Raw genomic sequence first — 25123 nt, 5'->3', positions numbered from 1 at the left:
CTTTCTGAGTAGCTTCCTTCCCTCCCTCATGAACCCGAGGTCTTCCCCAGGGTTTTGTCCTTGGTCTTTCTTTGCAAGCTGGTTTCTTTCCAGAATGATTTTATCTACACCTGTGGTTTCAAATATGCTTATGAATTGCAAGAAGTCAGAGAAAAGCATAAATGTTCAGCAATAGGGGATTTGCTGGAAATAGCCTGATTATTTGGCAATGAAAATTAGTTTGAAAAATTATGCTTATTACAAAATAATATTTGCAATGTGTAAAAAACAATATGTAAACATATACCAAAAAGCACGAGTACAAACTGCAAGCATCCATTTTTGACCTGTTTGCAGTGTAGTACTTAGCAAAAAGGATTTTCAGCTAATTGACTAAAAATTAAGAAGTGAAAAACAAAAAATACTGAAGCTGTGAAAAATTCCATATTAATATATTTATTATTTGTTTTCTTATATTAATATCTTCCTGTAACAATGCTCATTGTAAAAAATAAGAAATATATGCACACTTCATCAAACTAAAGAATACATATAGTCCTATTCCCCTAGAGACAACCGTGGTTAACATATTGCTGTGTATGCTTCCAGAGCTTTTCCTTTGCGTGTCTGTTCCACAGCATTCATTTATTAAATGGATTCTGCCATGTGCCAAACACTGCTTTTTTTTAGATAAAAAGGTGGAAAAGATAAGGATGGTTTGGGGGAGGTTCTTGCTCTCATGGAGCTTATGCTTTACTTAGGAAAGGTGGAACAAATTGATAATTTCTGAAAGTTAGAAGTACAATGAAGAAAATGAAGGAGGGTAATGGGCTAGATAGTAATTGCAGGGAGTAGTTACATTAAATAGGATAGTTAGAGAAAACCTCAGTGTGGGCATTTGATCTAAGATACGAATGATTAGGAAGACCTAGGCCTGTGAAATTCTGGGAGAAGAATATTCTAGCTAGATGGAATGGCAAAGACCCAGGACTTGAAGCAGGAAGGAACTTCTTTAAAAAGGTTCTCATGACTACAGGGTAGAGAGTTAGGGAAAGAGTGAAGTGAGAGGTTGGGAGGGACCAGATGATACAGGGCCTGTGATGGGCCAAATGAGGAATTTGGCTTTTTACTTGAAGTACAGTGGGAAGCCAGTGGGGCATATTAAATACAGGAGTGATAGGGTCTCATATACAGAAAGATTACTCTGGTAGGTACAGAAATTGAGGGATCATTTAGTAGGCTGCTATAGTTGGCCACGTGAAACCAGTGGTGACTTAGACAAGATGGAAGCAGTGGAGAAGAAAGAGGATGTGTTTGAGCTGGATTTTGGTGGGAAAGTGACTTGCTAAAGGAAAAGCAGCGATGGGGAGAGCAAAAGAACTCAAGGAGACTTTGTGGTCTTTATTTGAAAACCAGATGGATTACTGATACCATTTATAAAAATGAAGTCATAACTATGTACTCTTATCTAGCCTGCTGAAATTTAGCTTTTTTTTTCTTTGAGACGGAGTCTTGCTCTATCGCCCAGGTTGGAGTGCAGTGGCCGGATCTCAGCTCACTGCAAGCTCCGCCTCCGGAGTTTACGCCATTCTGCCTCAGCCTCCCGAGTGGCTGGGACTACAGGCGCCCGCCACCTCGCCTGGCTAGTTTTTTGTATTTTTTAATAGAGATGGGGTTTCACCGGGTTAGCCAGGATGGTCTCGATTTCCTGACCTCGTGATCCGCCCGTCTCGGCCTCCCAAAGTGCTGGGATTACAGGCTCAATTGAGCCACTGCGCCCGGCCGAAATTAGCTTTTACTAGTGCAAACTGAGCAGGAATAGCAGAATTGAAATTAATTAAAAATAAGTAGGGAATAAATTTTAAAATAGGCCTAGTACGTAAAGGCATATACATGGTTATAAAGCCACCTATGATACTCCAGAAGAGAAGACTTGAAATGTTTATTTTTTATTAATTTTTTTAAACCAAATAGCATAGAGCCTTATTATATTCCTCTCTACGCCTTCTCCCTGTTGTCATTTGCAGGCATATATGTGCAGCTTCTTGCTGGACATTAGATGTGAATATTATTGACTCCTTAAATAAAAAATTATTACTTTCTTAGCTACCTTATTTTCTGAGACCTCTGCCTATGTCATCACAGAATTTAAGGTCACCAAACTAGATAACTTTGAATCATTTCTTCTTGTCCATCATGTCCAGTTGATGCCAGATCTTACTGATTGTGACAGAGGCTCAACTCTAATGAGCTCATATATAAGGGGAAATCATTTGGTTAGGATAACTAGACTATGAAGAGCCAGGCATTGAAGATGCTCAGAACCAGAAAGTCAGATGGTTCTCATCCTCTCTGAGAAGCTTCCCCTGTGTAGTCAGAGACAGGGCCCAGCAGCTCCAAGTCTAGTATTTAAAATCTTGGGTAAGTCCTCTGATCAGCTCAGCTGATTGAAGTCACCCTGCAGTTAAAGGAACTATAATTGGCAGGCCCCATTTGAACCACAGAGGTGAAGTCAGGGAATTCAGTTCTCCAACAGCGGGTGGGGGCATTCTTGGAATTAGGAAGGAGAACCAGGTAGAAAATCTTCTGTGATAGATTCAACAGGAGGCTTTTACATGGCCTTTTTTTTTTTTTTTTTTTTGAGGTTAATAAATAGAAGGGCTAAATCCAGATTACATTGGGACAATATAACCAACATCTGTATAACATGCATTATTTCATCTGAAACTAATAAAAACTACCCTTTGAGGTAGGCACTATTATTTCTATTTCACCAATAAGAAAACTGAGACTCAGGGACATTTAGTGATTTGCCCAAGGTCAGAGTAGTATGTAGCAGAACTGGCCTCTGAACTTGGTCCCTCTGAAACCATCCCATCCTCTGGGCTTTCTTGTTTTTGCCTACATTGTTGTCAAGGGATACTGAGTGCTCAGGACTATTCTGAGCAACGACAGACAAGAAGTCTTATTCTTGGAAGCCAGGTGCTGTTTGATCTACAGCAGTGAACCTGTAGTAGCTATTGACTGTCTTCAATTTCCAGGAAACTTGCACTGTCCTCATCCCACGACTCACTGGACCACATACTCTGAATATGCTGTCACATCAGCTTCCCTTTCTAGCTCTCCCTTTCCTCACTAGGTCAAACAGTATACCAGCCATTACTTATTTGTTATAAAGTAATAAGCTATGGATAGGAATCAAAGGAAACACGTGTATTACAAGATTATTATTTTTGTAACAAGATCAACAAAGTTTTGTCACTGCGGAATGCCCACAGAAATTGCCTTTCCATAGAAGGGAGATAGAAGAGAGGAATGGTATAGAATACAGGCCTCCCCCTCAGACAGGCCTGGGCACAAATCCTGGCCCTGCTGCTTACAGCTCTGTGTCCTTAAGCAGCTTCACTTAAGCATTCTGAGCTATTTTCCACTTTAGTATATGGTTGATAATGGTACCTACTTCATAGGACAATGTATGTGAAACCATTATGCTTAATAAATAATAGCTATTACTACCACTAATAGCAATAGTGGCAGTTATAGAAAGTGGGTTAGAGGTACAGAATTTGCAGGAATATTGGGCAAGCCTGTGGGTTTAATACCCATGTCAATATTTATTTCAAAAAGTGTAAGGTTCTTTACAATTCCATGGTTGGTATTTTTCCATCATCACGCTGACAAAAATCCATGCTTAAGGGAGCTTATTTTCTACTTGGGAAAGACAGACAGGAAACAAATAAATACAAAATGTCATGTATCCTATAGTAATACATTAAGTAGAGAGGGCAGTAGGGAGAATTGGGAGAGTGAGTTGTGATTTAAGAAACTTCGGCCGGGCAAGGTGTCTCATGCCTGTAATCCCAGCACTTTGGGAGGCTGCGGCGGGTAGATCACAAGGTCAGGAGTTAAAGGCTAGCTTGGCCAAGATGGTGAAACCCCATCTCTAATAAAAATACAAAAAAAAAAAAAAAAATTAGCCATGTGTGGTGGTGGGTGCCTATAAACCCAGCTACTCGGGAGGTTGAGGCAGAGAATTGCTTGAACCCGGGAGCCCGGAAGGTGGAGGTTGCAGTGAGCGGAGATCTCACCACTGCACTCCAGCCTGGGCGACAGAGCGAGACTCCGTCTCAAAAAAAAAAAAAAGAAAGAAAGGTAAAGGACAACCTGTGTGATAAAGATTAAGTTTTGGTATTGCAGTAACCTCATGACCTAAAAACCGTATTACCCCTATGGCAAAAGTATTTCCAAGCTTTACCCACAGGTTCAGGCAAATGTCAGTACAACAGGCAATGCAGAAAGCATTTTGGACAAATTCTTAAAATGTGTATGTCCCCATATAGTTTGTATTTTTCATCTGTCCTCCCTTTATTTCCACTAATTTTCTGACCTCTATGATACTTTCATTCACTGATGTTCAACTTAGTGTAGACTTTTTTTCTTTTCTTGCCAGCGTAGGGCTGACATCTCACCAGGAAGAAATTGGCTCTGTGACTTGGGGTTGGAAATGGTGCCGCAGATGGTGCTTTCTCCAGTGACAGTTCTCTTTTCCCTGAATTAGGATCGATTGGCGGCCTCTTCTTTGCAGTTGGCATTGCCCAATATGCCCTGTTAGGATACTTCATCCGCTCCTGGAGGACCCTAGCCGTTCTGGTTAATCTGCAGGGAACAGTGGTCTTTCTCTTATCTTTGTAAGTAGTTTTTCCTCTTGGCGTTTTAATTTAAAAAGCCGAAGCAATGTCTTAAGAAGATGTGGGTCAATGAGCAGCATTATTCCCTTTCAGGAGCTTGCCTGCACTGACTTTGGTGAAGAACTAAATTCTGCAAGTGCTCCAATTCTTGGCAGCTCCTGGGAAGAGAGATGCTTAATTAATTCAGAATGCAGGTATCCCTTATTTAAAATAACCTCTTAATAGACTGCATTGTAACCTTCACCTTGTTGGCATAGGCAACCAATTGCTTTTTTAACCTAACACCTCAACCTTAAAGGTCTTCAGGCTGGATCACATTATGTACTAGGTGTGTGACTGAGGTATGATTTTGTAGAACAGTGTACTCATATTGGATATGTAGTGACAACTGTTCATCTTACAGATTAGTGTCATTTCAGGGCCTCTAAATTTTGACTCTGGTAGAGTCTTAAATACAGAAGAAATCGTTAGAGTGCAGGGCCTCATAGCAGTGGCAGGATGATTCCCTGGTCAGGGAAGGACTCTATAAATGACTGCCCAAGGTGTCATACCATGGCCCTCTAAGACACCCAGATGTTACAGTCAAGCCACCAACTTAGTAAGCCCATGTCACCAGAAGTTCTTTTTTTGAGCTGGAGTTTCACCCTTGTTGCCCAGGCTGGAGTGCGATGGTGTGATCTCAGCTCACCGCAACCTCCGCTTCCCGGGTTCAAGCGAATCTCCTGCCTCCCGAGTAGCTGGGATTACAGGCATGCGCCACCATACCCGGCTGATTTTGTATTTTTAGTAGAGACAGGGTTTCTCCATGTTGGTCAGCAGACTGGTCTTGAACTCCTGACCTCAGGTGATCCACCTGCCTCAGCCTCCCAAAGTGCTGGGATTACAGGCATAAGCCACTGCACCCGGCAGAAGTTTTTATGTGGTATATGAAAGGCTTTTCTTCCCTGAGATATCAGATCTCTGATGGTAATCATCAAACTCTTTAACATAAACAAAATTTTCAGCCAGTATTTCCTTCCTTCATCTATGCCATAAAGTGAAGAAGACCTGTAGTAGTGTTTTAATTCAGACAGCTCTTTAATTTATTTGCTCTTTATCTGGGTTCTAAATTGAGATTTGGTGGGGACTAAATTGGAATTTTTCATACATTTTTGAAAGCAAGAGAATGTTAAGTGCAAAAATGACTAGAGTAGAAGTACCCTGTATTTTAAAAATAAAATTTATTAAATGTATTTTAGTTACATGAATTTGAGTGAGATAATTTTATTAGAAGAAACTAACATGATTTTATTAACTTGTATATTGTCAATTTTTGAAAGTAATAAATGGATGCCTACTATAGTACTTTGAATTAATAAACATTTATGTAAATATTGATGAATAAATAAATTTTCTTTTAAAACGTTTAGTAAATTTCCTACTTCTCCATCTTGTCGGGCTCTCATCTCCCGTTTAATAGTAGCACCACTTCACTAGATGATCTGAGCTGTTCTTTTTTTGAATATATAGTCTGAATTAGTGCTAGGTGGAGACATCTCCTCACTGGGAAGTGAGTTCTGGTCATGAAAAATAGAAAGCAGAGAGAAAAGAACTCATGAGACTAAAATATTTACTTACTCCACTGAGCCGGCCTCCAATTTATCTTTCTTAATTTATTTCCATCCCATGTTCAGGCACACTGCACTACTTGTTCCTTATGCTTTTCTGCTCCATGCTGCTACTCAGTGCTGTGCCTGCTTTTTCAACAATCTGCCCAGATCCTCTTATTTGATAAGTATGCCACTGTCCTGATTTGCTCAAATGCCGTCCACCTCGTCTTTTCCTGATCATAGCCTCAGCTACAAGTCATTCTCTTTCTTTTCTGAATTCCACGGCATTCACCCATACCCTTTGAGTGGTCCTTGTGTTTCTGCCTCATACTGGAGCGACATTCTCTCTAAACTGAGAGCTCTCCAACAGTAGCAGGCTCTTTACTCCATGATTACGTTTTCCCCAGTACCAAAGCCAGGGGTTTCCACATAGTAGATCCTCGGACATTACTCAAATGTTGGTATAAACACATTTGGAATCACCTTCAGAATTTTTCATCAGCAACGTAAGAAGCCATATTATATACCTTATTTGTTTATCAGAAACATTTTTACCTAGCTTAAAAATTCCTTATTTTCACAATACTTCAATTTCAGTAGATTTACTTTTTTTTCCTGAAAACCAGGGTCCCCTTAATTTACAAAGGTTTGCCACCTTTAATATTCAAGGAGCATTTTTGAGTGGGGCAACATCGTTAAATTAGCATTTTAGCTTTCAAAGGAGCCCATGGCACAGATGACCCTGCTGCTCTGTAGAGGACGGCATGTTCAAAGGCCTGCTCACTCTTTTAAAAACGTGTCTTACTGTTTTGCATGTATAATCTCCATGTGTTGGAACTCTGTTTCCAAATCTGTCCACTGGCAACTAGGTGACCCTCTTTATAAGCAAGCTTATTGGCCTCTCAAAATGCAGAGAAATATAAAGCCCTAAGATTTTCATGATCAAGATAAACGCTTTGCCAGGTAGAAATAGTTTTCTTAACTCAGAGCCAAATTTCTAAAGCCTTCGTGTCTCTCAAATACCATCTTTAAAATGATTTATAAAGTTTTAAAAGTAATTTTTATTGCTTATAAACAATTTTGAAAACACAGAGAGGCTAAGGGTAGGGGAAAATGACTTATATAACCCAAAGATAACGACTGTGAATACTTTGGCATATTTTCTGTTCTTTTTTATTCCTCACAGTCCTCCCCAAAATAATTAACTTTTATTGTCGTATATTTTCTCTCAATATTTATCATAGTAGTCCTCTTTCATTTAGGCATAATCAAGTGGTTTTACATAATAGCTCCTATATGGCCCTATAGATAGAGCCAATAAATCTCACTCATAACCTGCACACCTAACTTCAACAGAACAATGTTACTTGATTATTTATTTTTTTGTCAGTAATAACAATCAAATGACAATGAAGAAGTAAATGGAAGGATTTTTCAGGATGTTGTAGATGGCCTTTGTTCCTGCTTTTTTATTGTGCATGAATGTTCTTTTCCCCAGTAGCAAAGCTCCTGGTAAAACTCCTGCCTTTTGGTTTCCAGCGTCTTTCCTTTCAGCATCATTACATTGCTCTGTACAAAATTGAAATGCTCAATAAATGGTTGTTGACAGACTGGCTGTCCACTAAGTTTCCAAATCCTGTAGAGTTTGTTGCTAATTCACTATCCCTATTAGAAGGCACAGTGAATTCTATAAAGCACCTTAAATAGCCAGTTTTATTCATCGAAGTTTCATTTTAGGCAGATAATGTCAAATTAGATTTTAAAAATCCTTGATTTGTGTCTTGTAAACAAGGCCTCCATATTCCTGCCTTGGTTTTGTCTTTGGAAAGACCTCTAAAAGTGTAGGCAAAATGGGGAAGAGGAAAAAGATACATAATATTTAGGTTTTGAAACTCTTTGAATATATCAATGGCAATATAATTGTCCAACACTTTGTAGTTATATTAGAAAATAACTGTTGTGTTGTAACTAGAAGTTGATCAGGAGATAACTTTTATTCTTTAGGGTCTCAGGGGAATCAGGAAATATCCTCAGGACATTTTAAAGCCAGTGTGTCAGGTGATTTGAGTATTTTGAAGCAGTAAACACTCAAAAGTAGCTTTGGTAAACTTAGTTTCATCTTTATGTGTAGTCTTAAGATAATCTCTACCTCCTACATGTCACTATATTAAAAACATTTCAGTTTATGTTTTTTTTTCTGATGAGATAATAAAGATTTCCATCTTCTTTGTGAGGCTTTTTTAGAACTTAAAAAAACCCCTTGTCTCTACAGTATTATTCAAACAACACTTGGCTAGGATTTAGAGCCATATCTTTGACCTGTGCTTTATGAAGAATTTTCATTATTCAGTCCTATAGACTGAATAATGTTAATATTTAACATTAAAATTCACATATTAAAATTTATTTAAAAATAAATGCATGCTGTTTGCTTTTTAAACTGCCATTGTAAAAGCATGTTCTTGGTTTTCAGCAGTAGACTACCATTTAACGTTACCATGCTGTTGAAAGTAGCCCTTTCATATGTCATTGGGAGAGTCAAACTTTAAGTCTAACACAGAATCCATTTGTGGTGCAGGAATCCATGTACTGAGTAGGTTATTTGTCTCCTTCCTGTGCACGTGTGCCTATATGAATATACAGCCTTTAATGACATCTCTTTCAGATTCATTCCTGAATCACCTCGTTGGTTATACTCCCAGGGTCGACTGAGTGAGGCTGAAGAGGCGCTGTACATCATTGCCAAGAGGAACCGCAAGCTCAAGTGCACATTCTCACTAACACACCCCGCCAACAGGAGCTGCAGGGAGACTGGAAGTTTCCTGGATCTGTTTCGTTACCGGGTCCTCTTAGGACACACTTTGATCCTGATGTTCATCTGGTAATTATACTAAGGCGTGTTCTGTTGCTCTTTAACTAAGGTTGCTCAAGGTTCTCTTGATATCCTGCTCCTTCTTCAGGGTACAGAGAATTTTACCTCTTTTGTTAGCTTGAGGTTGTTTTCTTAAAAGCAAGGCCCCTGATTCTTAGTGCCTGGTTTTCTTCTTGTGCAGCCCTGTCTTTCTCAAGCAGCAGATGATGGTGCCTGATGGGCAGGTCCACTGAGCTTGAGTAAGTAGACATCAGAAGCACGTCTTTGCTCTTGAGATATTTATCATAAATATTTAAGCCTTCCTGCCCCTTCCGCTGCAAAAAAGGAAAGAAGGCAAATAAGCATGCTAGAAATAGAAGAGTTTTTAAATAGGACTTTAAAAATACTTACCTTTGGTGTTGGCATCACGCAGTTTGCTAGCACATTCTGATTGTGGTGCTCCATGCTGCATTTTCTGTGGTACTCCCACTCACTAACTCACTGAGGTGGGCTAAATATGATCCCTTGTACAGATGGGACCCCAGGAGTTTGAAGTGAGGAACCCTAAGCCACATATGTAAATCAGTGATTGAACTGATGAGCACTTTCTGAACCTGATTTTCCTAGTTGTTTAGCTTATTCCCACCTGCCTCTCAAAATGCTCTCAGCATGAGTGTAAGTTGCATTCAGTGGTTCAAGATGGTTTCATTTAAAGAATGAAGTTGTAGAAAGAGGAGAAATGGATGGGTGCATACAATTTGTGGATTGCACATGTGTTTTGATATTGTACATACTGCTAACATGCCATAAGTGTTATCTGGGCAAAATCATACCTACTAGCCTAAAGGACAGTTGTGCTGTGGCTGATATGTATTTGCCACAAAGCCTGCATGGAACCCTACATTTCATGCAGGGATAAAGGAAAGTGATTTTATATGAAAGTGATCTTATGTATAAAGCTACAAAGAATAGTAGCTTTAGAATAAGAAGCTGCAACGATGTTTTTCTATATCATATTCTCTTTTTCTACCCAAGCAGTGGCTGCCACCTGTGTGGTTGGGGGCCATGTTAACCAGCTGCTACTTTCCCCCACAGAACCATCACAGTGCTAGGAATATCACAGATGCATAATAAATGTTGAGGCTTGGAGGCATGGAGATTAAGAAAACCATTGAAAGCCAAACCTGACAACACAGCATAGGAGCTGCTAATTTGAGGTTCTACTATTCAAAAACAAATACAAAGTATGTTCAGGTACTTAGGGCTCCATAAAACTTTACGTTTGCGTATCACATAGACAGTTAGTCAATCTCTGCCTTGGAGGAACCACCTACTTGTTGCAGATTAGCCACTATTTTTATTTTTTTCCCCATGTATATTAACTTCTGAGTTCTGGCCTTCAATGGATAAACAAACAAACCCTAGACTTAGGGCTGGGGAGACTGTCCCTGTTCATTTTATTTCTTACACAGCCACATAAACTTCTTCCCTGAGGCTGAGAATGTTAAAACATGTGATAATAGAGACAGTCACTCCATATATTGCCATTCTTTTTGAAGATGCTATAAAATTCTAAAATCTTCTCTATGGATCTGTCATTCAAGAAAGCCTTAACTGGGGATTCAAATTATACCTCTGTGTTAAACATCTGTTTCTTTGGTTATTTTCCACAATAGTGCCTTTTTAAGTAGTTCTTTGATGCTCTAAATATACTGTTAAATATTACAGAAGCATTTTAAATTTTGTTCGGGGGACATAAAGAGGATTGAGATGATTTTAATAGTTGTAATTATGGATCCCAATGACTGACTCTGTGATGAAGGCAACTTGCAGAGCACAGGCCCAGCCCTGGGGACAATGGGCCTTCCATGCTTCATGCTCTCCCCATTCTCTCTCACCACCAGCTGGGAACTAAATTCCACTATTGTCCTGAACTGGCTTGTCTATTCTTGCCTTGACTTGATACTGTCACAGCTTGATTTAAATAGGGGTGTGTGTGTGTGTGTGTGTGTGTGTGTGTGTGTGTGTTTGGAATTTCTATTGTAAATGCAGAACAGACGCACAGAAAACTAACTGGGAAACAGCATTATGTAAGAAGAAAGTCTCTTCTGCAGGTATAAAGGATTTTAAGAACATTTTAGAAAACTACATGGATTCAAATTTATTTTGCCCTCTGCTTTCATGCAAGATACCTGGGAGACAGTGAGAATAGACAATGCAGTGTCACCTTGCATCCTTACATGTGATGTCCTGGCTACAATCCTGCCCATTGCCCTTGGTATATGAATAACACTTTATCTCAGTAAGAAGTCATGCATAATACTTCTGGCTCATTTGCTAGGGAGGGCTGGACTACTAACCACTCCAGCTTGAGGGTCCCTCTTCCTTACATCTCTCTCTCCTTACATTACCACAGTCTAGAGTACTTGGCCCACTTCTGAGATTAAGCAGAGATGGAAATAAAACTCACTTTCCTGATTGATCTCATTATAGCCACAGCTCATTAGACTTTCTCTAAGGAAAGCTAAAGGGAAGCAAATGAGAACGTCCCCTTAATAAACACTGATCAAACTGCATAGCAAAAGCATAAAAACTGATGAACTTAACAAAGCTTCTGTATTTTACTGCTTGTATAGAAATTTGTGGTTTACCAAACATATTCATATTCTTGTAAAGCCCAGTTTCAGGGTTTTATTTTTGTTCATTCTATTCTATTTTGTTTTGTTTTATTTTAATAATGCAGTTTCCTAGGCATAGAAGTTCCTACTACCACCATTACTGTGTTTGAGGAAGCCCTGATTTGGATCTTTAGGTTGGCACTTGGCTTCCTTGGCTCTTTAGTTCCTGGATTGTAGGAGAGAGGCTTGGTGCCTAGCACAATACCTGCCACCCAAGAGGAGCTCCCTGTTTGTTTCAGGAATGGTGTACATAAATAAATTAATAGCTTTTTAAGTGACCCTTCCTCAGTTGTTCCTCCTAGAAGATCCTGCCTTTGCTGTGACCTTTACTTTTTCTTTCCTGTTCTGGGAGTCTGTGGCATATGCACCTACTGAGTGCAGGATGGGGTTAAAACCTGCAATGAGAAGTGTCTGGATCATTGGGGACTGGAGTGCCAGTCATTTCGGGCCTTCAGGTGACCCACTGAAGATCCAGTCACTTCTCAGCTCATGTTCTTAAGACCATCTTCTGTTGGCTTTCTCAATGGGAGTTCTTTTCTGGAATCATTTCAGTAATATTACAACAGTCTATAACAAGTGTTCCATAAATTGTTGCCTTAAATAAAGGATAGGGTCATTGTGTTCTATTAATTGCAAAAATGCTTGCTGAAAGCACATGCGATGTCTTTCCTCTTTAAGGGGCTGGCCATCCATTTGATTTATATAACATGTAGACATAGCTCAAATTATTTCCCAGTCCCCATAATTTTTTGTTTTTAGCTAGTGTTGAAATTTAAATTAAAATAGAAAAATTAGTAGGAGAGACAAGCTTATTGCTTGCAGCAGATCAAGCAACCATATTGAACAACTATTTGAATCTTCTCTGGCAAATTCTTATGTACTTTTCTATTGTCCTTCTTGTCTTTTACCTCCTGATCCTTTGACTCCCAATTGCAGGTTTGTGTGCAGCTTGGTGTATTATGGCCTAACTCTGAGTGCGGGTGATCTAGGTGGAAGTATTTATGCCAACCTGGCCCTGTCTGGCCTCATAGAGATTCCATCTTACCCTCTCTGTATCTACTTGATTAACCAAAAATGGTGAGTAAGTGTGGATGAATGTGAAGTGCACCACAGAGAATGCACACACACACATATGCCCTTTGATATACATGCATATCTACATGGTGTTGTCTTTGTATGCAGTATCAGCTGATTGCTCTGTGGTGATTAGTTTCTTTCCATCTAAAAACAGTTAGAATTCATTTCTTAGTGCAGGATTTCTTGAGTTTCATGTTTACGAGTTTTTATATAGGTTTCAATTCAATATTGAATATCAAAATCCAAGGTAGTATTGAATATTACCATCAGAGTGTTTGTGAGTAGTCTGTATGTAATTTGTTAGTCGCCAGAGATGAGATTATTAGCTCTATGTAGATGAAACTCTATAAACCCAATTAACAATAAATATTTAGAAGTTCTTACAAGAAGACAAATAATTGAAGAAACTAGAAAGACTTTTCTTATCTTCTGTGTCCCACCTTACTTTGTTGAGAAGGCAGAAGATACACTGCTTTACTCATTGTCAGTGGGCACAGCTTTTAGATAGATTTTAAACATTATTTTATAGAGCCCCTTTTCCTCAATTTTTGAGATTGCTTCTGTTACTTAGCCCCTGACCAGGCCACCTAAAAATCCCATTCTGCATGAGCTGGAAATCAGCTGAATTATGCCATTTCTTTTTCTCCAGAAATCATCATTCCAACCAAACTCAGAATTCCTTTGGCATTGTGCTAATGCTATTGTCATGATGTTTTAGCCGAGAGTGTTTTGAAGGGCAGGTTTGGATTCTGTTAAATTGAAGGCTTGTCTCCCAGGCAGTGTTCCCAGCTGCCTCTGCTGATCCCTGTGGTAGAGGCTACAGCTTACTCTCATCATGATACAAGAGCTGGATCATGTATTATATTCAGAAGTCTTTCCCAGTACCCCCAGTTGTGCCAGATGCCTCTCCTTTGTGCTGCTCTAGCACCCTGTGCATACCTCTGGGGCCATTTAAAAATGTTACAAGGAAGCCGTCCATGGGGGTATTTTATGTGTCTTTGTATCCTTGGTACTTGCCTAGCATGGTGTGTGTTACTTGAAAGGCCTTCCATATTGACTGTTAAATTAAGCAAAGTGACCTGGAAAAGAAGACTCAAGACCTTCTTAGCACCACCCAGAGTTAGGATTGAAATCTGAAGCAGAGGGAAGGAAGACTACCTTTGTGATCTGGCAGACCTGAATTCAGATCTAGTCTTTGCCATGTGTTCGTTGTATGACTTTGACAAGTTTCTTCACTAAGCCTCCCTTCGTACTTACTCTCAAACCAGGGATTGTAAAATTCACTGGCAAAATTATCAAAATTATTGAGGTTCCTAGTAAAAGTTCATGGCATGTTGTAAGCCCCTAGAAAAGGGAGACTTATTAATGTTAATATATTTCTTCCAAGTCTAGGGCTTTTATTTGAAAATCGCTTCTCTCAATAAGTATGAAATAACATTTCACTTATTTCTAACCCACTAACAAATTTTTTTTTCTGTGTGTATTTTTAAGAGAGATTGACTTAAAACAAATGCCAAAACTTTAAACTGCATAAAACCAGAAAAGGTAACCAGAAAATAAAGGAAGTTGTAAGACTATTCTCCTTGTTTCAGTTTCATTCTCTGAAAGATGGAGAATATAATAGTACATGCCTACAGGATTTTTATTAGGATTAAATAAGGTAATAGATGGTAAACATTTAAAACAGTGTCTGAAACTTAGCACTCATGGAAATAGACAGAATGATAACTATGCTCTTTTCCCACACAAATCGCTTTATCTTGCCATCCGTCAACTTTCCCTTTGTTTTATAGTGGTTATTTATTTTGAGTCCTAGTCAGTTTCCTATCAGTCACATTTGCCACTTATGCCTTCAGAGGAGATGAACATATATAATGAAACTGAAGATTTTTAAATAAGAAGTTTGGGAAGAAACATGAATTTATAAGGTTCTTAAGAGAACTGTGTAATTTCTTTCTATTGTTTAGGTTTGGTCGAAAGCGAACTTTATCAGCATTTCTGTGCCTAGGAGGACTGGCTTGTCTTATTGTAATGTTTCTTCCAGAAAAGAAAGGTATGCCTTTCAAATTTCTACAAGGGTTTTGGACAGTACTTTTATTACAATGAATCCTAATATAGTGGAGAGATGACCATATGGCATGCTTCATTTCTGTGATTGCATATTGTTTAGCAATTGTGTGGGATATAATGGGCCAGATTCCTTCCATTGCTTCAGCTATTCTCTGGGTGAATAATGTGCTTAGAGGTGCACTATTAATTCTTTCAGGCTATTAAGCTACCATCTGGGGTAACTGAGATGTAGTATTGGTGATGTTAGAGTTGTTTATTTGATGATGAGGAGGACGGATTAGTTCTTCACAGAAAGAAACTTCATCCAAGGTTGTAAATTGCACTCGTCATTACAGCCAACCACAAGATTGGAGAGCAGAGCCCCTGGTTCTCAAAGGTGGCTTTGGTGCCCCTCTACATCTCCAGCATGACTCTCAAGGAACTCCAACAACAACAAGAACAATAGTATTCACTGTTGGTGACAATGGATGGTCTCTTAATCTTACATAAATGTGAAAACACCTGGTTAGGAAACTGGTATTTTTATATATGTGTAGCTTTGCTATGCAAACACAGCTTCAAGAAGGATCCCTTTAGCATTCTAATATAATCTGATTGCTGCCCCTGTGTAGACATTCTGTAGCTATTGCTGGTTTTCAATCTCTTTTTTCACTAGCACACCTGAGGTATGTCAGCGATTGCCTTGGGAACTGTGTTTTTGGTTGTGATTTTCTAGAAGGAGGAGTGAGTCACAACAACTCTCTGAAGCTGGAGCGTGTGATATAACAAGAGCCCTGTCTTAGGGGCTTTTGGATTTTGATAGGGTTCTGTTATGAAGCTTGCATTCCAGGTGACAATCCTTATGAGACGATTTGATGTAAAGTTTTGATAACTACTGGAAATGCATGAAGAATTCATTTTTTGTCAGAGTGTATCAGGTATTAAATACTCCTTTGGTAAATTGCTTCTCCTTGTGGTTCGTTTGTGCATGTCTCATTAAAGACCCCAAGGCCGTGTGTTCTCCCTGTTTTATAACCCTCCAGTATGTCTACTCTGCTGTTGATTGCCACGTGAGGTTCTATACCTTGAGTCTCTAGTGTAAATTGCTCACTACTTAGAGTTTACCCAATACTTAGCACAGCTTTAAAGTGATTTTCATAGAATCATGGAAACTAGAGAACTGAGTAAATTTGCCCATTTTTTATTCTCTAAGCAAATGGGTGCCCCTGCTAATACTAAGTAGAGGAGGAACTCCCCAGCTATTGCCCTGCCATAGACTTGTAGAACTAGGGAACTAGGTGCTCAGTTTTGTTTGTCTTCTGGTAAGACAGTGATGGACTTCAAATTGTTGTGGTTTTATATTCAGCAGATTTTGTTTTGCAGAGGCACCTTGAGAATTCGTTTTTTTTTTTTTCTTTTTTTTTTTAACCTGCAATAGTCCAGCATTCTGTTTATTGCCTCATAGAGAAAAACTTTTCGCTAGTCCTATAAACACACCTGTAACCTATCACACCTTCATAAGCCAGGCCAATTAATGTGTTTCCTTCCCTCCCATTTATTTGCACATTCCAGGTAACCCATCTCCTAGGACTCTACATGTGGCCCTTTCTTGAAATGATCTCTTCTTACAAATAACAAGACAAAAATCTATGGTAAAGGCAGATGTATGTTCTCCCCTCCAGACCAGCAAGTACCACTCTATTTGATTATAATCTGTTTTAAGAGAGCAACTTGGACCCTTTGTTGATTGTGTCCCTTGGTGGACACTGAATAAGAAACAGCATAGCAGAGTATCTTTGGCACTCCACGAATGTGCCTCAGGAGTGTTACCTCTGTTATACTTAGAAAATGTAGATGTATTGTCTGTTTGTAACAATTTCTTAGCTGGGCATGGTGGCTCACGCCTGTAATCCCAGCACTTTGGAGGCTGAGGAGGGCAGATCACCTAAGGTCAGAAGTTCGAGACCAGCCTGGCCAACATGGTGAAACCCCGTTTTCTCCACTAAAAATACAAAAATTAGTCGGGCGTGGTGGTGGGTGCCTGTAATCCTAGCTACTAGGGAGGCTGAGGCAGGAGAATGGCTTCAACCCAGGAGGTGGAGGTTGCAGTGAGCCCAGATGGTGCCATTGCTTTCCAGCTGGGGCGACAAGAGCAAAATTCTGTCTCAAAAAAAAAAAAAGGTTTCCAGGGAAATTATTTCTATTTTTAATATTTCTACTACTTAATTTTAATAAATAATTTCTATATTTAATTACCATTACTATTAAAATTATCATCTTCCACTACCATTGAGCCCATTGTCTTTCATTTAATTCATCACTAGAGAGAGACTATATGGTCACCTTTTTTGTATAATCCTTTCTGTGCTTGCAAAGACTTCCCGCTATGCCTAAATTTTCTCTTCTTTCAGATAAATAGTATTTGTTCTTTAAACTTTCTTTAAACCTTTTGTATTTACTCTTTAAAATATTTTGATGACTTTTTTTTTAATCTCAAGTTTTTCAAAGTTTTAGGCTACATTTGTAAAAGTTCTAATAAGTACATATAAAGAAAATGACCTTGCAGTTTGAAAAATTCTGTAGCATCTTGTGTTAGTTTGGAGAGTACTCATTTTCTGTTTGCATTTTGTGTTCCTTTGTCCTCACTTTTCCTTACCAAACATGCCTTCAGTCTTGCCTTTCTGCTAACTGAGGTGACCCTCTACCCACCATTATTTTTTAGCACCTCTACTTGATTGTGAGTCTCTGTGTCAGAAGCATTTGTGGAGACTGTGACAATATATCTCTAGAAGAGATAGCCAGTAAGCCAGAAAATAAATTGTTTGGCATTCCTCAGCCTTTGGTTTATAATTATTAGACGTAAGTGTCCTGCCCAGTACATATTTGCATGCTGGTTAGCCTTGAAGTAAATGTTCTCCTCTGGGAGTAATATTAGCAGGTGGCCACTAATGTTTTTCCCAGATTAGTAATCAGACATTTTACCTGAATTCTGTGCTTGCATGGAGGATTCTAATTAACCTCAGAACACTTGCTACCATTTATTAAGTGTTAATCAAGTGCTGGATTCTCTTTATATACAGAAGGTATTATATAGTATCCCCATTTTTATAAAGAAACAAAAGCCCAGATTGGTCAAGCAACACGTCCAAGGTTGCATAGCAAGTAAGTAGCACATCTGGGATTCAGATTCCTTCTAACTCTAAAGTCAGTCCTCTTTTGGGAATGCTGTTTTCTCCTCTTAGATAAGAGAGGTTTTTTTGTATGGTTTGTTTTGAGACAGGGTCTCGCTCTGTCTCCCAGGCTGGACTGCAGTAGTGTAGTTCATAGCTCACTGCAGCCTTGACCTCTTGGGCTCAAGCAGTCCTACCACCTCAGTCCCTTGAGTAGCTGGGACTACAGGCATGCGCCAGCCGTGTCAGGGTAATTTTTAAAATTTTTAAAAAAAATTTTTGTAGGCTGATCTGGAACTCCTAGTCTCAAGTGATTCTCCTGCCTTGACCTCCCAAAGTGCTGGGATTATAGGCATGACCATCGCATCTGGCCAGATAAGAGTTTTAGAACCAAAGTATTCATTGGAAATAATGAAGCTAAAGTCAGAGGATTAACGCTGCCTGATTAAAGCCAGTTCTTAACTCTTTAGTGTGCAGGCCTGATGGGAATTGGCCAGTGTTGAAGAACCTGGGTTGTCAGAGTGGCACTGGGCTCTCATTGATGAGGTTTATGGCAGTTGTGGTCCTGCCAGAGAATCTGAACAGTAGGAGGTCATGGCGTGATAAACACGGTTCTTAGTGAGGCAGTGTTCTTAGACTCAGCCCTAGTGGCCCCTTCATATCTCATTTCTTTTTCTAACGTTGGTCTGCACATTTCTTTATTTGACTTCTCTAGTGCCTATGATACAAAAGATACTATTCATAAACAAAATCTAGTTCCTAGTCTCAAAGAGTTTACAATCTAATGAGAGTAATTAGAGATTCAAAAATAATAATAAAAGTACTATATGAGAATTGACAGCAAAATGCTGTGGGAACTTTAAGCTCAGGCCATGATAGTGATGGAGACCAGCTGACTTGCTTTAAACAACAATAGAACCAGACAAAATATATACATAAGAAATGTTGATTTTCAGACACTGGACAACAGACTGCATAGGACAAGCAGTGATCCCTGAGAGGAGAAAATAAACAAAGTAGGCTCTGAAAATGTCCTAGCTCATGGTTGCCAAACCACAGTGCAGGGAAGGGAAGCCCAATAAATCATAGCATTCTTACTAAATGGAAGAAACAGAAACTGAAGCTTGGGAAAGCCAAGGTATCTGGAATTTGCTGAGCAAAATCCTGGAGAGTAGTAAGATACACAGAGGAAGAACTCCAGAGGTCTGCAGAAGAAGCCTCCTAGTCTTTGGCTGCTTACTGATTTGAGCATGCATTTGAAGAAACTACTGAGGCCAGGGGGAGATCACCAGAAAGTGGCAGGCAGAACAGTCCTTGGATTGTTGAGTACATGAATGGTTTGTGTTCTCTTCAGCCGGTCGCAGAGCATTGGATAGAGACCTCCTAGGTCAGAGTCATTTTAGGAAAAGGCTTTTTTTTTTTTGCCATAAGTGTGCTTAAAAACAAAACTCAGAAAGATCAACTGATTCCAAGTAACTTAACTGCATCACAGAACGAAGACCAACAAGACTTAAAGGAACAATAAAGTCCAGCACCCCAAAAAATAACATTAACAAAAAAAAATTGAGTGTATAGCCTCCAGTCACCAAATCACCAGGCATGCAAATAAGCAGGAAAATACCACCCACAGGTAGAAGAAAAATCAATAGAAACAAAATAAAAAATGCACACATGATAGAATTAAGAGACAAGAATATTAAAACAGCTATTACAAATGTACTCCATGTGCTTAAGAATACAAGCAGAATACAAGCAGAGAAGTCAAAGGAAAGAAAAGACACACTTTCATCTAGAGATGAAACATATAATGTATGAAAAAAATACGGTAGATGAGATTAACAACAGGTTAAACACTAAACAGAAAAGATCAGTTAAAGACATTAAAAAACTATACAACATGAAACAAAAAAAAATTGAATAAAAAACTAACAAAACATCAATGAGTTGTGGGACAATATTAAGTGGCCTACATACGTGTAATATTAGTCTTAGAAGGAGGGGATAAAGAAAAAGTATTTACAGAAATGCTCAAATGCTTTGCAAATTTGATGAAAACTATAAACACATAATAAGAAAGTGGTCAGTTCATCAAGAGGATAGAACAGTCTTAACTGTATACTTGTAATAAATTTATAGTACATGAAGCAAAAAGAGGCAAAATAGACAAATCCAAGAAACACAGATACTTCAGTATCACTTTCTCAATGATTGATAGAAAGGTAAACAGAAAATATAGACTTGAACAACCAATATGACCTGATCTATAGGTCACTCTATCCTAAACCAATAGAATATGTATTCCATTTGAAGTGCACACAGAACATTTGCCAAGAAAGACCTTATTCTAGGCCATAAGACAAGTTTCAATAAGTTTAGAAGAATTGAAAATTTACAAAAACAAGTTAGTTGACCAGAGTAGAATTAAACTAAAAATCACCAACAGAAAGATATCTGGAAGATCCTGAAATACATGGCTATGGAACAACACCCTTCTAAAAACATGTGGATTGAAGAAAAAAATCACAAGGAAAACTGGAAAATAGTTTTAATTGAACAATAAAATATACTGTATCGGCCCAGCACAGTGGCTCATGCCTGTAATCCCAGCACTTTGGGAGGCCAAGGTGGGTGGATCACTTGAGGTCAGGAGTTCAAGATCAACCTGGCTAACATGATGAAACCCTGTCTCTACTAAAAGTACAAAAATATTAGCCAGTCATGGTGGTGCATATCTGTAATCTCAGCTACTCAGGAGGCTGAGGCAGGAGAATGGCTTGAACCCGGGAAGCAGAGGTTGCAGTGAGCCGAGATTGTGCCACTGCATGCTAGCCTGGGTGACAGAGTGAGACTGTGTCTCAAAAAAATATAAAGTATATTGTATCAGAGTTTATGGGAGGCAGATAAAGTAATGCTTAGAGGGAAATTTATGTAATTCTTTTAAGTATCAGAAAAAAAGAAAGTTTTCAAATTAATGATCTGAGCTTCCAACTTAAGAAAGTAGATAACAAATTTTAAAAAAGAAGAGCTAATTAAGCACAAGCAAGCACAGGAAGAAAATAATAAATATAAAAGCAAAAAAATCAATGGAATGAAAGGAAAAACAATGGAGAAAAGTCAATGAAACCAAAAGCTGGTTGTTTAAGACCAAGACAATTATTAAACCTCTCACCATGATAATAAAGAAAAAAGAGAGAAGACACAGAGGCATTAATAAGGGAATATTACGAACATTTTTATGTCAATAAATTCAGCTTAGGTAAAATGGGCAAATTTCTTGAAAGATTGCAAACTACCAAAGCTTACTTAAAAACATATAGATAACCTGAATAGCACCACTAAAAAAAATTGAATTTGTAGTTAACAACATGCCCACAAAGAGAATTCTAGGCCCCGATGGCTTTGTGGTAAATTCTATGAAACACAAAAGAAAGAGCATCAATTGTACACACTTTTCCAGAAAATAAAGAGGAGAGAATAACTCTCCCAACTTAGCCTCTAAGGGCCAGCAATTACTTTGGTACCTAAACCAAACAAAATAAAGGCATTATAAGAAGAGAAAACTACAGATCAATATCTCTCATTAATATGATGTAAAAATGTTAAACAAAATATTAGCAAATTGAGTCCAGCACTGCATTAAAAAGGCAGTACTAATGACTATAGCAAATTTTATCCCACAAATACAATGTTGGTTTAACATTCAAAAACCAATTAGTGGCCAGGCATGGTGGCTCATGCTTGTAATCCTAGCACTTTGGGAGGCCGAGGGGGGTGGATCACGAGGTCAGGAACTTTCTTAACTTGATAAAGAATATTAAGGGAATACCTACAGTAAACATAACATTTACTGGTGAAAGACTGAATACTTATCTAAGATCAGGAAAAATTCCAGGATGTCCATTCTTAGCACTTCTATGGAACATTGTACAAAAAATACTAGTGAATATAATAAAGCAATAAAAAGAAATTAAAGGGATTTCGACTGGAACAGAAGTAAAACTGTCTTTATTCACCAGACTACATCATGATCACCTTCATAGTAAATCCATACAAAAAAGAAATCTGTAAGAATTAATTGATGAGCTTAGCAGAGTCATGTGATAAAGTTTTCTTTCTACATATTAGCAACAAATAGTTAAAACTGAAATAAACCGATGCCATTTATAATAAAATAAAAATGTGAAAAATGTAGGGATAAATTTTATGAAATATGTATATGACTACAAAAAACTTTAAAATGCTGATGAGAAAAATTAAAGAAGATGAACTAAATGAATTGGTAATAGTAATAATAAATAAATAGATTACCATGCTCATGGACCAGAAGCCATTAAGATATCAGCTCTCCCCAAATTGATTTATCTTCATTCAGTGTGATATCAGTAAAATTTCCAGCAGTCTTCTTTTGGTGATATAAATTAACAAGTTAATACTAATTTTTTTTTTTTGGACGGAGTCTTGCTGTGTCACGCCCAGCCTGGGGTGCAGTGGCATGATCTCTGCTCACTGCAACCTCTGCCTCCTGGGTTCAAGGGATTCTCGTGTCTCAGCCTCCCGAGTAGCTGGGATTACAGGCGCCTGCCATCACGCCCGGCTAATTTTTTGTATTTTTTAGTAGAGATGGGGTTTCATCATGTTGGTCAGGCTAGTCTTGAACTCCTGACCTCAAGTGATCTGCCTGCCTCAGCTTCCCAGAGTGCTGGGATTACAGGTGTGAGCCACTGCACCCGGCCAATACTAAAATTTATATGGAAATTCAAAGGATCTGGATTATCCAGAATAATTTTATCGTGGAAAAACAAAGTTGAAGAACTTAGCTACCTGATTATAAGAGTTACAGTAGGCTGGGCATGGTGGCTCATGCTTATAATCCCAGCACTTTGGGAGGCTGAGGCAGGTGGATCACCTGAGGTCAGGAGTTCGAGACCATCTTGGCCAACATGATGTAACCCCATCTCTACTAAAAATACAAAAATTATCTGGGCGTGGTGGTGCACATCTGTAATCGCAGCTACTCCGGAGGCTGAGGCAGGAGAATTGCTTTAACCCAGGAGGTGGAGGTTGCAGTGAGCTGAGATCATGCCACTGCACTCTAGCCTAGGCTACAGAGTAAGACTCCATCTCAAAAAAAAAAAAAAAAAAAAAGACTTACAATAAAGTTACATTAATCAAGACAGTACAATATTGGAATGTCTGTACAGATAATGGAACAGAACTGAGTATGAAATAGAACCACATATATGGTCAATTGATTGTTTTTTTTTTTTGACAGAGCTGAGATTTCATTTACTTTTTAAAAATAAAAATATTTTGCTCAGTTATAATGTACATACAGAAAAGTGCTCATGGTCAATTAATTTTTGATGAAAATGACATGTTAATTCAATGAGGAAAAGATAACCTTTTTAAAAAATGGTGCTGAAATAATTGGATCTCCATATACAAAAGATATAACTTCAACCTATAAATCACATTATATGCAGCAATAAACTTGAAATGGTTGTTAAACTGAAATGTAAATGCTAAAACTGTATTATACAACTAGTAGAAGAGAACATTGGAGAAAAATCTTAGTGACTTTGAGTTGGGCAAAGATTTCTTAACTAGGACACAAAAAACATGAAAAGAAAAAAATTCATAAAATTAAAAACTTTTGATTTTTAAAAGACACTATTACAGAAATGAAAAGTAAGACACAAACTGGAAGAAAATATATGTAAAACGTATATCTGCTAAAAGACTTGTATCCAGAATATAGAAAGGACTTTAATAATAAGGAAAAAATGAGCAAAAGATTTGAATGGATGCTTCTCCAAAAAGATATAAAAATGACAAATAAATATGGGGAAAGTTGTTCAACATCATCAGACATTAGGGAAATAGAAATTGAAACCACAATATCAGGATCATCATGGCAGACGGAAGGCAGGACTAGATTGCAGCTCTGACTCGGATGGACAGAGCACTGTGTAGAGGCTTGCATCATGAACTTTAGCTCCAGATTGACAGCAAGAAGAAACCAGCAATCCCAAGAGGACCCACAGTCCCTCTGAAGGAAGCAGGCTGCTCCTGCAGGACCTGGAGACATTCCAAATACTGAGTACCCCAGTTGCGGAAGTGGGAAAAGGAGATCCTCTTCTCCTGAACACACACCCCTCCGGAGAAACTGAAGGTCTGTTTGCAGGAGAAGTTTCACACCTTACCTGGAGTTGAGTCAATTAAGACAGCCAGCAAAATACAGGGGTAGAGGAAGCAGCAGAAAAGGCCCTGGGAGCTCGCTGGGTCCCTAAGGAGGCCACAGGGATCCCTTGAGAGGGTGGCCTAGCCCTGCCCCCACCTGACAGCCTTCCCTCCCCACCCTGGTAGCTGAAGACAAAAGGCAAATAATCTTGGGAGTTCTAGGGCCCCACCCACCGCTGGTTCCTCTCCATACTACCATAGCTGATGTTCTCTGGAAAAGTGCCACCTCCCAGCAGGAAGCCAACCAGCACAAAAATAGAGCATTAAGCCACAAAAACTGACTGGGTACGGTGGCTCACGCCTGTAATCCTGGCATTATGGGAGGCCGAGGTGGGCAGATCACAAGGTCAGGAGTTCGAGACCAGCCTGGCCAAGATGGTGAAACACTGTCTATACTAAAAATATAAAAATTAGCTGGGTATGGTGGCATGTGGCTGTACCTCCCAGCTACTCAGGAGGCTGAGGCAGAAGAATCGCTTGAACCCAGGAGGCGGAGATTGCCGTGAGCCAAGATTGTGCCACTGCACTCCAGCCTCCAGCCTGGGCGACAGAGCAAGACTCCATCTCAAAAAACAAACAAAAACCCCACAAAAGCTAAGAACCCTCATGGAGTCCATTGCACCCTCCTGGCACCTGCACTGGAACAGACACTGTTATCCATGGCTGAGAGACCCATAGACAGTTCACATCACAGGACTCTGTCCAGACAACCCCCAGTACCAGCCCGGAGCCAGGTAGACTTGCTGGGTGGCTACACCCAAAAGAGAGACAACAATCACAGCAGTTTGGTTCACATGAAGCC

General features: G+C 39.0%; 1 protein-coding gene across 1 annotated transcript in view; it reads left to right on the top strand.

Annotated features, from left to right (window-relative positions):
* Positions 1-25123, top strand: part of SLC22A15 (solute carrier family 22, member 15) — a 70947-nt gene that overhangs the window by 30498 nt on the left and 15326 nt on the right. Inside the window, exons 4-7 of the mRNA XM_011933201.1 lie at positions 4538-4667; positions 8922-9137; positions 12722-12862; positions 14830-14915. Coding sequence (XP_011788591.1) covers positions 4538-4667; positions 8922-9137; positions 12722-12862; positions 14830-14915 — 573 coding nt within the window. The remainder of the gene's footprint in view (positions 1-4537; positions 4668-8921; positions 9138-12721; positions 12863-14829; positions 14916-25123) is intronic.

Source organism: Colobus angolensis, unplaced genomic scaffold (assembly GCF_000951035.1).
Source record: "Colobus angolensis palliatus isolate OR3802 unplaced genomic scaffold, Cang.pa_1.0 Scaffold124, whole genome shotgun sequence".
Taxonomy (NCBI): Eukaryota; Metazoa; Chordata; class Mammalia; order Primates; family Cercopithecidae; genus Colobus; species Colobus angolensis.
The sequence above is the reverse complement of the archived record's forward strand: the minus strand, read 5'-3'. Positions and strand labels throughout refer to the sequence as shown.